The 16,429-nt window shown below is 36.8% G+C and overlaps 4 protein-coding genes across 4 annotated transcripts; 3 read left to right on the top strand and 1 right to left on the bottom strand.

The window, feature by feature from the left end:
• The first annotated feature begins 149 nt into the window (after positions 1–149).
• On the top strand, positions 150–2,946 carry LOC106303961 (inositol phosphorylceramide glucuronosyltransferase 1-like). Its single transcript, XM_013740355.1, has 9 exons — positions 150–482; positions 583–703; positions 965–1,314; positions 1,414–1,521; positions 1,599–1,733; positions 1,816–1,953; positions 2,032–2,317; positions 2,387–2,510; positions 2,607–2,946. Exons 1-9 carry the CDS (start codon positions 246–248, stop codon positions 2,746–2,748), a joined length of 1,641 nt encoding a protein of 546 aa, XP_013595809.1. The 5' UTR covers positions 150–245; the 3' UTR covers positions 2,749–2,946.
• LOC106304049 lies at positions 2,861–3,463 on the bottom strand. The gene is made up of 2 exons (XM_013740465.1): positions 3,339–3,463; positions 2,861–3,259 (listed from the first exon to the last, which is right to left on the bottom strand). Exons 1-2 carry the CDS (start codon positions 3,407–3,409, stop codon positions 3,040–3,042), a joined length of 291 nt encoding a protein of 96 aa, XP_013595919.1. The 5' UTR covers positions 3,410–3,463; the 3' UTR covers positions 2,861–3,039.
• Positions 3,464–5,036: 1,573 nt separating this feature from the next.
• LOC106334672 lies at positions 5,037–8,972 on the top strand. The gene is made up of 10 exons (XM_013773029.1): positions 5,037–5,438; positions 5,797–5,968; positions 6,057–6,274; positions 6,349–6,409; positions 6,505–6,577; positions 6,664–6,741; positions 6,816–8,034; positions 8,119–8,322; positions 8,398–8,531; positions 8,619–8,972. The coding sequence occupies exons 1-10, from the start codon at positions 5,061–5,063 to the stop codon at positions 8,815–8,817; spliced, it is 2,736 nt and encodes a 911-aa protein (XP_013628483.1). The 5' UTR covers positions 5,037–5,060; the 3' UTR covers positions 8,818–8,972.
• A 1,750-nt stretch (positions 8,973–10,722) lies between these two features.
• Positions 10,723–12,771, top strand: LOC106297430. The gene has a single exon (XM_013733669.1). It carries the CDS (start codon positions 10,732–10,734, stop codon positions 12,646–12,648), a length of 1,917 nt encoding a protein of 638 aa, XP_013589123.1. The 5' UTR covers positions 10,723–10,731; the 3' UTR covers positions 12,649–12,771.
• Positions 12,772–16,429: the final 3,658 nt, after the last annotated feature.

The raw sequence follows: 16,429 nt of genomic DNA on the forward strand, positions 1-16,429 counted from the left end.
ATCCTTCCATAACCACCAGTTAACGACTTCTTAAGCATTGATCTCAGCTCTAAAGTTCTCTTCTCCTGAACTCTTATTAATCTGACACGTGTCTGTTATTCTTACTGTCTGTTACGTGATATGGTAATAAGAAGCAGAAACAGAACACAAACAAAAACAAAACAAACTTACAACAGTTTATAAAAGTCCCGACCTTTTTCTACTAATTCCTCGAGAATATCGGTGTGGCAATTAGATCCGAATCCATGGCGAAACTCAACCCGAGTTTCTGGGTTATCTCAATCGCTCTTCTCTCAATCCAATTCAAAGGCTCCCTCGGATCCATATCAACTAACGAAGCTTACGTCACACTCTTATACGGAGATGAGTTCTTATTGGGAGTAAGAGTATTGGGGAAATCGATCAGAGACACTGGATCTCACAAGGACATGGTTGTTTTGGTGTCTGATGGTGTCTCTGACTACTCTAAGAAGCTCCTTATGGTAATAAACCTTTCTATTCCTGGAAAGCTTAAAAAGAAGCTTAAAGTAAAGATCTTTCCTTTTTTAGATATTGATTTTGAGTTTTTTGGGGTTTATGTAGGCTGATGGGTGGAAAGTAGAGAAGATTAGTTTACTAGCAAACCCAAACCAAGTTCACCCCAAGAGGTTCTGGGGTGTCTACACAAAGCTCAAGATCTTTAACATGACTGCTTACAAGAAAGGTAACTACTTTGCGTGTGTTTTGAGTCAAATGTTCTAAAAATCGCTAGGCGGTGGTTAGGTGTCTTATGAAGGATTATTATTTAGGCGGATTTTTTGAAAGCCTAGACCGATTTTTATTTGAAAAAATTGTTTGGGTCATACCCGATTTGCCGACTAGGCGAACCTGTGTGCCGCCTAGACCGATGTTTAGAACACTTGTTTTGACAATCCTAGAGCATTGTCCTATGTTTCTTTATGTTATGTTTTTTATTTGTTAACAGTTGTGTATCTGGATGCTGATACCATTGTGGTGAAGAACATTGAGGATCTGTTCAAGTGCTCCAAGTTTTGCGCAAACTTGAAGCACTCCGAGAGGCTGAACTCTGGAGTCATGGTCGTTGAGCCTTCTGCAGCTTTGTTCGACGATATGGTGAAGCAAGTGAAGACCTTGTCTTCTTATACCGGGGGAGATCAAGGGTTCTTGAACTCTTACTATCCTGATTTTCCGAATGCTCGTGTTTTCGATCCTAGTTTGTCACCTGAAGCTGTGAAAGCTAGACCGGTTCCTAAAATGGAGAGGCTCTCTACGTTGTATAATGCAGATGTTGGTCTTTATATGCTTGCTAACAAGGTAGTTAACTTTTTTTTTTGTTCTGTTTTAAAGACCAAAGTGATGTGGTCTTTTGGTTATTTTAGTATTAGAATCTTGAGATTATCATTGTTTATGCAGTGGATGGTTGATGACAGTAAGCTTCATATTATTCACTACACTTTGGGTCCTCTTAAGCCTTGGGACTGGTGGACAGCATGGCTTGTGAAACCTGTTGAGGCCTGGCATGTAGGTCTACTTGTCTGTGGAAAGTTTAAGTTGTTTTGAGTGAGTTTCTAAGTTAAGTTTCACCTCAAAACCTGCAGAGCATTAGGGTAGGGCTCGAGGAGACTCTTCCTGGAACTGGAGGTGGAAAAACACCAAATGATGAGTTCATCGTCAAGCTCCTTTTCTTGTCACCACTTTGTGGCTTTTTGTTCTGTCTTTATCGTTCCCTAAAGGTTAAGACTCTTATTCTAGTTGTACCCAAACCGTTTCTTTCAACTATAATCTCATTTGGATATCTGTTTTTTTCTGTTGCAGGGACGTGACTTCTTGAGTTCATTGTGCAGGAACTCTGTATGCAATCAGATCAGACATCTTTACTACAAAGTCAGGTCTAATGGAACACTTGGTTATAGTGGTGTATCGACATTGTCTACCATGAACTCCAACTATCAAGTTAGTTATTTTATCTGCCTTTTTGCTTTTTGTTGATGCTAAAAGAATCTATTTAATATTTAATTTTTATCACTGCAGCTTCACACTGGCGCTCACTCTAAGGTTCCTCAATACTTGGGGGCAGTCTCAGTTGTGGTCTGCTTCATGGCTGTTTTGACATCCATTGGAGTTTCTTTTATGATTGTGCCAAGGCAAATCATGCCATGGACTGGCTTGATTTTGATATATGAGTGGACTTTCACAATCTTCTTCCTATTATATGGTGGCTTCCTACTTCTAGTGTATCAATACGGCAAGAAAGTAGCAGTTCAGACAGGATCTCCTTCATTGCAAACAGAATCATCGTTGGATGATTCAGGAAAAGGTATATCCACAGAGACACATATGTCTTCTTAGTTTTGTTTATCACTAAACTTCTCTGAAAAATCAACAGGTCATCAGCGGGCAGATGCGTCTTGTGACTTCACTGCATTGTATTATGGATTAGGAATGGTGTTTTTGGCTTTTGCTGCTATCTCTTTGCCCTACATGTTAGGGGTCACAGCTTTATTTTTAAGGTAAAACTTTTTTTCATTTAGTTACCTGTAGAGAAGGTGTTTGTGTTGCTCGGTTTAGTAGTGGTTAATGTACTAAACTGGTTACATATGGAGCAGGTTGGGTCTGATGATAGCGGTAGCCATGATTCTAGTTTCGTTCATGACTTATGCTTCAGAGCACCTCGCAGTCAGATGGTTCCTCAAAGGTCTAGAAGACCGTGACACGACGAGAACTAAGTCAATCTGTTTCCTCTGCTGACATTCAAAAGTGTGTCGCAATGTAACTCACAGCAAAATTTATGTATGATCTTTTTATTCTGTTAGGACAGCTCTTGAGTTTTGTACTTTCTTGTGTTATTATATCATTGTTCTTTCTTGATCATTGCTCCAAAGAAGTTACATTTGAAAACATAATCTAGGAAAGGCTTTGTACATTCTCTAAGCATTGTCTTTTTGGGTTCTCTTCTATACTTTACTATCTGAATATTGAAGCTTATATGCTTCATGATGATAAAGACTCATCCAAAACTAGATCATAAGTATGAAATTATTATAGAGAAGTAGGAGGATCAAACTTGTAGTGCTTGTCTACGAAAAGAGATACGTCCCAAGTGCAGCTAAGTCCCTTGGGGATGGTTACAAGGTCTCCTGCACCAAATTCTACGAACTCTGATGAACCTTTTGGATACACCTTCACCTTTCCCTTCACCAAATAGCATGTCTCTCTTTCTTCAAACACCAATGCATATTTCCCAGGCTGACAAGACCATCTGTTAGCCAGAGAAACGATCACAATGTTATTACCAATGAAATGAGGAATAGATGAGCATGTGGGTGTTTGATACTTACTTAGGCCATGACATGACTCCAAGCTCAGATAACTTTATGCTCGAAGGGTTGTGTTCAACTATGATATTCATTTTGGAAGAGGAGTAAGGTGAATAGAGAGAAATTAAGATATGAAGAAAGTTGGTTTATGAGAATGTATTTATATGGTGAAGGACATATAGTAGTTGGTCTGCATGTGTAATATATAAACAGGTATGAATAAAGTGACTTATTCTTCTTTTTTCCATTATTGAAAGTGACCATAGTAGAAAGGAATCTTCAAAGAAGCACTTTGACTTATAATGGATACAAAACAAAGTCAATAAATACATACAATACATCCCTTAGGTTGTATTATTTAGATAGTCATTCTAGAATTAGATAAATTACAAATTTTTTAGTATTCTACTCCGGTTTGTTTTATTAGTTAATCTGATTATGATTGTTTCTCTAGGAAGCAAAATGCATGTTTAGTCTCCAACCACATGGACCCCTTCTCTTTTGCCCCTGCGTCCATTATGCTTTAGTTTTTCGCAGTTAAGACTCCTAAGCTAAGACTCACAACATCTCCGGACAATGATCAAGTGGGTATAGTTGAGAGTATGGTATCTATATTTGTGTACCTTGAGATGTGCTTTTACTACAAGTATAGATGATTCTTCATATCTTCAGTAAGTTTTATTATATGGTTTTATTTTCTTAATTACGAGAATGTTTGACTGATTCTTCGGTGGAAGATACGTGATTAATCGGGGCATTGATTTGTGTAGCCCCCCTCTAGTTTGGCTGCTTCCTCAACTAGCTCTGTTTGTTTTTTATTCTGTTATGTCATGGCATGTGAGGATTAGCACTTTAGTGTATACACTTCTTATTATATCCTTATATACATGCACATGTTCAAATATTTATGGAAACATTCTCGAATTTGCATGCTAGTATATGCAATCTTCTTTCTTTCAGACAAGAGTAATATGAACAAGTGGATAAAGAGTGGAAGTTTAGGTTCAGGAAACAGGATGAAAACAAAATCTCCATGTGAACACCTTAATAAATATGGAAAACAATACCATCTTTTTATTTGGTCTGATCATTTACACGACGAAAACATTTGTTCTTGACTTCTTGTTCCTTCTTGTTAGTATCAGATCTCCAAGATGGTTTATATCAAGAACATAAATTATCAGATCTCCAAGATAGTTCACAAACCAAAAAAATAGAAATATTGTATAAACAAAGCGTACCATAACTAAGACAATATACATTAACAAATACCAATGCTTAAGTTTTTTTGAAAAATCTCAAGTATGAAATTTATTTTTTAGCCAAAAAAAAAACATTTATACATTTGCTTGGTATACTTTCATTTTTTATAACGCTTGATATACTTTCATTATATATAAAATAACTATGATATCTAGATAAACTAGTTTCTTGATGTAGGGTTAATTAATTTATAAGATTACATTCAAACTAGTTTGAACGTGTAACATGTGGTGGTGGTAATAATAATACAGTGACAATAATATATTAGGGGGATTCAACAACATGACCTCTCCTACGCATCCTACAAGATTAAAAAATATTGGTTTAATTCGGTTTATACAACTAATGGTATGAATCCGATTCAACCCAATTTTGGTTCGGTTAAACATCGTCACGTGATCTCCACATGATCTCCTTCTAATAAGTGAGAATTGTTTTTTTTAATTCAAATCATTTTATCCATTTCCTCACTCACTCGCCATGTCTCTCTTCTTCCTCAATCCTGCGCTTCCCTCCAACTCAATCCACCCGATTCCTCGTCGCGCCGCCGGATTCGTCGCCTCCACTCGTTGCTCAATCTCCGCACCGGAGAAGAAGCCCAGGAGGAGGAGGAAGCAGATTCAGAAGCGCGAGAATGAAGATTCCTCAACCTTCGGCAGCAGCGAAGCCGTCTCGGCGCTGGAGAGGAGTCTCCGCCTCACTTTCATGGATGAGCTCATGGAGCGAGCCAGGAATCGAGACACGTCGGGCGTATCCGAGGTTATCTACGACATGATAGCCGCTGGGCTTACCCCTGGCCCACGCTCTTTCCACGGCTTGGTTGTAGCTCACGCGCTTAACGGCGACGAACAAGGCGCGGTAAAAAACGCCTCCTCTATAGTTCAATTCTTGAATGCAGATTGTATAATCTGTTAAGAATCGAATCGATTTTACTATATAACTTGAGCTAATGGTTCTAAGACTCAAAAAAAAAAAATTTAAAATTTGGTTTAGACGTCCACCTAATCAATAATTTATTTTTAAAAATCGGTCTAAACATCTGTTTAAGAGCGTCTCCAATCCCACTGCAAAATGGAGTTGATTATGCAGTTGTGAACGAACATTTTGCACCGTGGAGTTGGAGATGCTTTAATCACTGATCTCCTATAGAGCGTCTAATTAGCGCCTAATGATTTCTTGAGCAAGCTTCTTTCTGTGTGTGAATGTGTGATTGCAGATGCACTCGCTGAGAAAGGAGCTAGGTGCAGGCCAACGTCCGCTTCCTGAAACCATGATTGCTCTGGTTCGACTCTCCGGTTCTAAAGGAAATGCACAAAGAGGTTTAGAACTTCTTGCTGCTATGGAAAAGCTTAACTATGACATTCGTCAAGCTTGGCTTATTCTTGTTGGTATGTGTTAGTTTCATTTTATTTTTTTGTGTGTGTGTGTGTGTGTGTGTCTAGAATCGTTTATAATTGGGTTGTGTTCTTTTTATAGAGGAGCTAGTGAGGACCAACCACTTGGAAGAGGCGAATAAAGTTTTCTTGAAGGGTGCTAAAGGTGGGATGAGAGCAACCGATAAGCTTTATGATCTGATGATTGAGGAAGACTGCAAAGCTGGGGATCATTCTAATGCCTTGGAGATCTCTTACGAAATGGAGGCAGCTGGTAGATTTGCGACAACGTTTCATTTCAACTGTCTTCTTAGCGTGCAGGTTTGTTATGGTATTCTTAGGAATGTATAACACACGCCTCCTTCTTTGTCTAATGACATCAATTTTTTGTGTAGGCTACTTGTGGGATTCCGGAGGTGGCTTATGCTACATTTGAGAATATGGAGTATGGTGAAGGTTTGTAACTTTCTTTGGCTAATTTTTGTCAATTTGTTTGGTTTAGTTGTTGGATGATGGGTTTTGACTTGGCTTAATATAATCTTGGTTTTTAGATTTTATGAAGCCTAACACCGAGACATATAACTGGGTGATTCAAGCCTATACAAGAGCTGATTCATATGATAGGTAATCCATATGAGGTTTTAACTGCACATGTTTATCTCAAAAGGTGTATTAAATTTTCAGATAGCGTGTTGTTGAATGAATCACAGGGTTCAAGATGTTGCTGAGTTACTTGGAATGATGGTTGAGGATCACAAGCGTGTACAGCCAAATGTGAAGACTCATGCGTAAGAGAATCTTATAATTTCAATTGCTCTTATCTAAAAATCCTAATAAGATCTGTATAATAATCTATTTTCAGGCTCTTGGTTGAGTGCTTCACGAAATATTGTGTTGTGAAGGAAGCGATTAGGCATTTTCGTGCTCTGAAAAACTTTGAAGGAGGAACAAAAGTTTTACACAATGATGGGAATTTTGAGGATCCTCTCTCTTTATATCTCCGTGCATTGTGCCGAGAAGGAAGAATTGTTGAGCTTATTGATGCTTTAGATGCAATGCGCAAAGACAACCAACCCATACCTCCAAGAGCCATGATCATGAGCAGAAAATACAGGACACTAGTCAGCTCATGGATCGAACCGTTGCAAGAAGAAGCTGAGCTTGGTTATGAGATTGATTATTTAGCAAGGTACGTAGAGGAAGGAGGGCTCACTGGTGACCGCAAGCGTTGGGTACCTCGAAGAGGGAAAACTCCTTTAGATCCAGACGCAGCTGGATTCATATACTCGAACCCTATTGAAACATCTTTCAAACAGAGATGTCTTGATGATTGGAAAGTTCACCACAGGAAGCTCTTGAGAACCTTGCAGAGCGAAGGTCTTCCGGTTCTAGGAGACGCATCGGAATCTGATTACATGAGGGTGATGGAGAGGTTAAGGAACATAATCAAAGGTCCTGCACAGAATCTTCTGAAGCCAAAAGCAGCTAGCAAGATGGTTGTGTCTGAGTTGAAGGAAGAGCTTGAAGCTCAGGGCTTGCCGATTGATGGAACGAGAAATGTTCTTTACCAGCGTGTTCAAAAAGCAAGGAGGATTAACAAGTCTCGTGGTCGACCTCTTTGGGTTCCTCCAATAGAAGAAGAGGAGGAGGAGGTCGATGAAGAAGTAGACGAACTAATATGTAGGATCAAGCTACATGAAGGAGACACAGAGTTCTGGAAACGCCGGTTTCTTGGAGAAGGCTTGATTGAAACTACGGCTGAATCCATAGAAACGGATGAATCAGAAGCTGCAGGTGGGCCGGAGAACAAGACTGAAGATGTTGCAAAAGGAGCCGATGATGATGAGGATGATGATGAAGAGGATCAAGAAGGAGACGAGGAGGATGATGAAAATGAAGAGGAAGAAGAAGTGGTGGTTGCAGAACCTGAGAATCGAGCAGAAGGAGAGGATTTAGTCAAGAATAAGGCAGCTGACGCTAAGAGGCATCTTCAAATGATTGGAGTCCAGCTCTTGAAAGAATCCGATGAAGCTAACAGGACAAAGAAACGTGGGAAGAGGGCGTCTCGTATGACACTCGAGGTGTGTATGCATATTAACCTATGATATGTTTTATGATTTATTCATTTAAGTAGTCACATGTTCATGAGTGGTTCCGTCCATCAGGATGATGCAGATGAGGATTGGTTCCCTGAGGAACCATTTGAAGCGTTCAAAGAGATGAGGGAGAGAAAAGTGTTTGATGTTTCGGACATGTATACAATAGCAGACGTTTGGGGTTGGACATGGGAGAAGGATTTTAAGAACAAAACTCCAAGGAGATGGTCACAAGAATGGGAAGTCGAGTTGGCAATTGTGCTCATGTCAAAGGCAAGAGACCTCTCTAAAGCATTTTAGTATAAAATTTGCATGATCCATCATGTTAATGATGATAAGTTTGTGTAGGTGATTGAACTGGGTGGAGTTCCAACGATTGGTGATTGTGCGGTGATATTACGAGCTGCTATAAGAGCTCCCATGCCTTCAGCCTTCTTGAAGATCTTGCAGACCACACACAGTCTTGGCTATGCTTTTGGCAGGTTCATTAAGCTACACAACATAGTCTAAGCCTTTGATTATGAGTAATTTGACTATATAAACTAAATGAATGTCATAATCTTTTGCAGCCCACTGTACGATGAGATCATCACGTTGTGTTTGGACCTTGGAGAACTTGATGGAGCCGTTGCCATAGTTGCTGATATGGAAACCACAGGGATCACTGTCCCTGACCAAACTCTTGACAAGGTCATATCTGCTAGACAGTCCAATGAGAGTCCTCGGCTTGAGCATGAAGAGCCACCATCAGCATCAGAAAGCTCTTAGTATCTTCTTATTGTCAAGCTTTATATAAGTAACAGAAGCAGCTGTATCAGTCTTAGTTATGAAAATTTTGTTTAAAAAAAAAATACAATCCAGAGAAAGTTTAGTTCAAGTACAAGTGTAGTTCCGAGTGTAGAACAGTCTATAATTTAAACCCTTTGCTTATATCCATGCCAGAATCTTACATAGACAAGATCAACATATGTTCTTACACATATGACAAAATGCATTCAGGACATGTGTGAAAGGTTGTCATCATAGAGCAAACACTAACCTAAACCCTTCAGAAGATCAATAATATAACTTTTATAGTATACGACTAAATGCATGCAAGAAAACTTGCAATTCGTAACAATGCATTGTTTTGTCTTTTAGGGGTCAAGAAGGTTGGACGCAGATGCTATTTTCCTTTCTTTTCAAAAAAGTATGTGGCGTTTTGAAAACGATGATTGTGTACGGTCTGGTCTTCTGAACGTGGTGGGGTTGACAAATTGAGGGACAAAGTTTGGTAAAGATTGAGTCGGTGTGGGTTGAGCAAAACCAGTTGTTGGGCCCCTGAGTATGTTAGAGATAAGATTTATGATGGCCCATGTTTAGAAATAGTTTGGCACCGATTTGTCGAACAATAAAAAAACAATTAAGCGATTGTGTGATTTCCTATCAGAAAGCTGTGTAGCCACTGTCTAAATTCGACATAGCTTGCTTTTGTATTCAGTCATAAACTTCCAGGTGTCACGGATCCATAGACTGCTACTTGCATTGCGTAACTTGTTGATTGGGCGTTTAATTTTAAGTGTTTAGCAGATCACGGGTGTCTAATCAGTTAATCAATTGGTTTAGACCAAAGATTACACTTCCCCGGATTAGTATATATGATTGTTTTTTTAATCTTTCATCTTAATTAAGGTAATTAATCAGAACCGCATTTAAGTTAATTATAGCACTATTTTGTAAAAAATAATTATAGACATCCCATTTTATGTAACTAGAACGTTCAAAACTTTTAGACATCACATTTTATGTAACTCGACCAAGGTGTAGAGAAAAACAACCACCACTTATTAATAAGGTTAAGTCAAAAATAGCTTTTCAATTTAAACCCTTTGGTTCATCAGGCACACAATACTATGATGTAAATATGTCTTCTTTATAAAATGGAAATCTCCGAACAAATTAAAACATTAAAAAAAATTAAAGCACAAAAAGATCAGAAATACAAGATTGTTCTAATTTTCTCAAACATGATGAGAAAATGCATTTCACTCCACTAACACTCCACTGATAAAAAGTATTAGAATAGAATACAGAGTAAATACAAAATGTGGTTTGCGCCTGGAGCCTTCGCGGCTTGCGCAGAGTCGTGAGAACGTGCTGGATACAAATTTTCTTTGGAATGCGAGAAACACGAGGCAATGACTAGTAGGTGTTTTAGTGATTTAGTCTTTTGTTGTCCAAAAAAAAAATGATTTAGTCTTTTATTTAATCAGGATCTCTGTATTGTAATTAAGGCTGTACTGCATTAAGGATATTTTTCTTTGACTTAAAATGATCCTAACAAAGTAGACGATAAATAATCTAGATTTGTTAGTTGGTGACAGCTAAAGAGGGCTTGGTTATCATTTTATTAGTGTGAACTTAATATTTGAATACACGTAGAAATGGGTATATATGAAAATAAACAAACATCCGAAACACACTAATCAGGTTGAGAAAATAGCTGTCCATGTGGCGGCACATGTGAGTATAGTTATTTATAATTGACGACTTAAATGCAACTCGGGTCATTTTTAATGTTAAAGTAAAATCGTATTCTTAGAAAGAAGGACTCACCAACTTGATTGATTTTACTTGGCTATATATCCATATATGCATGCACTGTATCTGTTATAGGCATTTTCATACCTTTCCTCCTCAGCCATGATAAGAAACGATACCCACTTTTGGTCCCCCGCCCATAGCGATGGGCTTTCTGAATCAGATCTGTCGAAGATCCATGATACTATAAAAAAGAGAAATCTTTATCATATTCCTCGTCTGAATTTTTGTTGTGACTGTCTGGAACGCATTGAAGACGATGATTTTCGCTCCGGCTGCAATTCATGTGGCAAGCAGTGGCATCTTCGTTGCATCCCAAGTTCACCGGCCGTTATAAACCACCCGTTCCACGCGTACCATCCGCTCGAGCTTCTCATTGATGTCCCACCTGAACACTCTAAGGGGAAATGCGATGCATGTAAGGAAGAACTCAAGAGCTATTTCTACCATTGTTCGTTATGCAATTTCAGCATGCACGTGAGGTGTTCCAGGAACCCGCCACCACCCAAGGTGAAAACTTCGAAGTGCCACGAGCGTGAACTCTTCTGTATGGTTAGAAATGACACCTTCACATGCAACGCTTGTGGTACGCATGGTGAACGATGCCCTTACGTATGCGCTCCATGCGGTGTTATGTTCCACCGGGAATGTATCGATCTACCACACGTCATAAACATCAATCGCCACGACCACCGGGTCTCTCACACCTATTCTCTTGGTTTTGGGAATTGGAAATGCATGATTTGTCACAAGATGGTGGACTGGAGGTACGGGGCTTATTCTTGTTCCACATGTCCTGATTATGTCGTTCACTCAAAATGCGCAACTAGAGTTGATGTGTGGGATGGTGAAGAGCTGGAAGGGGTGCCTGAAGAAACTTTTGTTGTTTCGCCATTCAGAGAGATTGAAAAGGGACTTACAATTGAACATTTCTCCCATAAAGACCATTTCTTAATTAAGATTGATGAAGAGGATGATATACTTGATGTAAGCATCCGTTGTGAAGCTTGCGTCCGCCCTATTTTTTCTGAGACGCACTACAAGTGTATGCAATGCGACGACTTTTTCATCCACGAAACATGTGCTAATCTTCCTCTTCGAAAGCGACATTGGCTCTCCACGAAGCCGTTTTATTTAAACGCCAATAAGGATGAAAGCAAATCTCTCTTTCGATGCGATGCATGTGAAACAACATCCAACGGTTTCAAGTACGAGAGTGAGGGTCCTGAAGGAGTAATATCACTAGATATTCGGTGTGCGTTCGTGATCTCATCAGTATCACTAGAATGTCACACACATACCCTCTTTCTCACTACGATGGACAGGGGCACTTGTGGGGGCTGTAAAGTCTCCGAACAGTATGTGCTGCGTTGTACTGAATCTGAATGTGAATGTGATTTCTCCTTGTGCTTGGCGTGTGCTACTCTACCGGAAAAGATAAAACGCAAAGGTGATGAGCATTTTCTATTCTTGCGCCATGGTGAGAAAGCCAGCGGTAAGTATTGGTGTGAAGTTTGTGAAGCCGTTTTAGATCCACGTGAGGAATGGTTTTACACATGCGATGTTTCCGGAGTCACGTTTCATATTAAGTGTGTGGTTGGGGAGTTTCCAAATGCTAAGCCAGGATTCACTTATCATTATCATTGTGTGCTAGGGGAGGATCCGGCACTCATGTACGCAAGATACCACCGTCCCGTCCAGGGGGAGAAGGCGGAGAAAATAGAACTTGTTCACAATAACCGTATTACGAGACCAAATTGCGCCACATGCGGCTCTCGTTGCCTACGTCCCCTTATTTTAAAGCTCAAATTGGTGAATACATATGAGGTTTATTGTTGTGATGTTAAATGTTCTCTCCAGTTTTTGATGAACACCACAAAAAAATATCAAGACCTACATAAAAAAATGTATGGCGAAACATCGTGGCCTAGTGGTCAGAGTTTTGTGGTTTCTACATCAAATCCGGGGATTCGATTCTCAGATAATACAGTTATCTTGAGATTACAGGATCGTATGTAAAATTTATTGGAAGTTTTAGAGAGCTGCCGACAGAGCCAAAACCGTCCATTCATCTGAGTATTACTGGAAGAGCTGCATCATAAAAGCGTAAGTTGTTCATCAATATCACATATGTTTTTTTTTTTTTTTTTTTTTTTTCCAGAGGACTCGAACCCAGGTGCCTTGGGATCCAGTTCACTCTAGTGTTACCACTAGGCTATTCTGTCCCGGCCAATATCACATATGTTATAAATAGACTTATCTAATAAAAATATAAACATATGAATATTTGAGATTTGACCAGTGTTAAAAAGAAATATGTTTTTTTTTTTATGTTGGGTTTGCCTTTTAGTTTTTAGTGTTAGAATTTTTTAGTTTCATGGTTTATCCTCTTGTATTGCGTCTTTGTCTTCCTATGGTGGGCTGTTGGCTCAGGTGGCAGTTTACCCCTAGCCGGCTTTGTATTTTGTTAATAATATAACACCAGTTGACAAAAAAAATAGTAAAGTAGATAACCCGGTTGGTTTTTGGGTTTTTCATTCTTCTTCTTTTCCGCAATGACAAGAAACATTGTAATTCGAATAGGCTAACTAATTGTGGACTTAGCCTGTTTTAGTTACTACTTACTGGAGATTTCCATCCATTCATCTGGAATTCGATAAGAGATTGTTCAAGCAATAGCCACAAAAAAAAAATTCCAGCTGTGAACAACTCATTATAAATTTTTGAGCTAGGAATGAAAACCTAATCTTTAGTTACTTAACATTTGCAATAAATCTATAGAACATTTTTTTTTTTTTTAAATGGATCTAAGAGTGAGTTTCTTTGCTTAGGCAATGTTGGTCCAAAAAATTCAAAGAGATATCTTGGTATGTGTTTTCTTATTGTTTTATTTGTAACGATGATCAGTCTCATTGGCGCTTTGAAGCCATTGATTTATTTTAATAGATCAGAAATACAAGATTATTTTAATTTTTCCCAGACATAACGAGAAAATGTATTTCACTATAATAATACTCCACTAATAAAAAAAGATAATCCTTCCGTTTCATATTAACTGTTGTTGTAGAAAAATTTTTTTGTTACAAAATTAAGTATCGTTTTCGACTTTTAATGCAAAATTTATTAGTTTTATTCTGTAATTTATTTTTTTATTTGTAATATGACTAAGTATATATATAATGGTGTTTTTATATAAAAATATATAAAATTAATTGTTTTATTAATCTGCATGCACAAATTCAAAATGACACTTAAAATAAAACGGATAGAATATTAAATATATTGTAGTACTGGTGAATACAAATTGTGGTTTTCGCCCCGGAGCCTTCTCGGCTTGAAGAGTCGTGAGATCGTTCGTTTTCTCTGGACTGCGAGAAACACAAGGCTAAGACCAGTAGTTTTTTTTTAATGATTCAGGATATCTGTCTTAGTTAAGGATATTTAATTTTCACTGACTTGATTACAAAGAGACAAAATAACCTTGCTTTGTTAATTGGTGACAGCTAAAGAGGGTTTGCTATCATTTATATATGAAATTAGATGATAATATGCGCGTATACACGAGATTGAATTTTTTTATACTAATATTTATTTATTAAATAATTTTAATATTTTGCAACACTATAATCCACAAGATTGAAAAATGACGAATATAAATATTGGTCTCTTAAATGTATCATCATTGTTGAAGAGTTAAAGTATTACAACTCATTTTAATTATCTTTAAGATTTCATATGCACAAAAAAAATAAAGTTTTGCAACTCACACAAATCACAAAAACCAGATATGCAACATCGATTGTAAAATGACGAAAAAAAATTAAGTTTTCTGCTCTCGATTTATTTACTATTGACTCTTCATAAATGATTTCATTTTCTACTTCTATAAATGTGTGCTTTCGTTCTCGTTTATGTTTCACTGATATGATATTTGTATTTTTTAACTTCTTCTGTGAATACAGTGAATTACATGAACGTCAGCTTAGAAATATAGACATTTGTAAAAATTAGTTTCACTCCAGATACATATCTAAGAATCAAATTATTGAAGAAAATTACCGGCAAACTCTATTCACAGGTTAATGTTCAGATCTAATATAGCAAGTTGTTATAAATATAAATGCAGATTCGAAATATAAATGTCTATCTAATATATATTCATCAGTTCGGTTTAAAAATCATCAAATTCTAGAACAATAAAGCAAATTAATTATTTTATTAGCCAACGTTTTTGAAGTTTAGTTACTTACGAGTATACCGATAAAAAAAATATAATATTTTACCATTCTAGTATATGTAAACCATGTATAAAATAAAAACTGTTTGATTTATTAAATAATAAACCATAAAACTTATAATAAATAATTCAAATCTCTCATTTTACGATTATAATAGGTAGATAGAGTATTAAGGAGAAACAAATATTCGATGAATGATCAAATCTTTCATTCTTTGAACAAACTCAAAATAAGGTGATTGCAATCTTGTCATGATATTTCATTAAAAGCTTTTAGGAAGAAAAATCAAACTAAAATATTTAATTTGAACGAAATAATATATACAGTACTGCTTTTCATATTAAAAATAATTTTGATTTGAAAAAGTTTATTTCTGGGATTGCCAGGATCAAATAACATATTGTAAACACCTATTTAAAAAAATAATTTATATACATAAAAGTATATACATTAGAGTAAACACATAAATCAAAACCAATACCTTTTGTTTATTTACAATCATTTTTGGTTAATAAATTAAAACAATCATTGTATTTACTTTATATGATATATAATTAAACTTTAGTTATATTGACATAGATATATATATATATATATAGTGGTTTTTGCCAAAACTAACCCACAACTTGATTTTAACCCCAAACCTATACCCAAACTTGAATCAAATGCAAAACTAACCTAAAAGCCTAGTGAAATTACAGCTCAGCCCCTTGTGACCAAACAAAAAAACAGAAGCCATTTTTACGAATATAGCCCTAGTAAATCGTCTGAGTCGTCTCAGATGTTGGAAGTCGTCTGAGATGTTGGAAGTCGTCTGGACGACTGAAGTGTAAGTCGTCTGGCACCGGTTTATTTTAAAAATAATTTATAAATCTTGTAAAAAAATATTTTGATGCGTGAAAAATAAAAATCAAGTAATTATAAACAGTTTTAAGTGATATAAATTAAGATATGATAAAATTGATTTGTTTTGAAGATAGATGAGTGGAAGTAGTGAATCATGAAATACTTTGGTTTAGGAGTTTGGCAAACATATGTTGTAGTATTGTATGTATTGTTAGGGTTAGATTTTGGAAAACTAAAATGTTTTTTTCAAAAATTAGTTTTCACCTATATGTGTTTATTTATGTGTATAGTAAACACTTTTCAAGTTTGATTTGATTTTATGAAGTCATTAATTAGATAATTAAGTTTAGGGGTTATGTTTAGGGTGTGGACGACTTATATTTCAGTCGTCTGTTGAATAATTTACTCGGACGACTTACATTTCAGTCGTCTGGTGAAGAAATTAAAACAGACGACTTACATGTAAGTCGTCCAAATATTCCCGCCTAAAATTTTTTAAAAAAAATATTTTCCCGCTTAAATAATTTAAACCAGACGACTTACTTGTAAGTCGTCTGGAAAATCTTCTATTTTAGTTTCCCGCTAAAAATATTTAATTTCCCGCTAAAAATATTAAACTCTTCTGGACGACTTACATGTAAGTCGTCTGTTTTAATTTCTTCACCAGACAACTGAAATGTAAGTCGTCCAGGAAGTCGTCTGAGTCAAAAATATTT

Source organism: Brassica oleracea, chromosome C1 (genome assembly GCF_000695525.1).
Source record: "Brassica oleracea var. oleracea cultivar TO1000 chromosome C1, BOL, whole genome shotgun sequence".
Taxonomy (NCBI): domain Eukaryota; kingdom Viridiplantae; phylum Streptophyta; class Magnoliopsida; order Brassicales; family Brassicaceae; genus Brassica; species Brassica oleracea.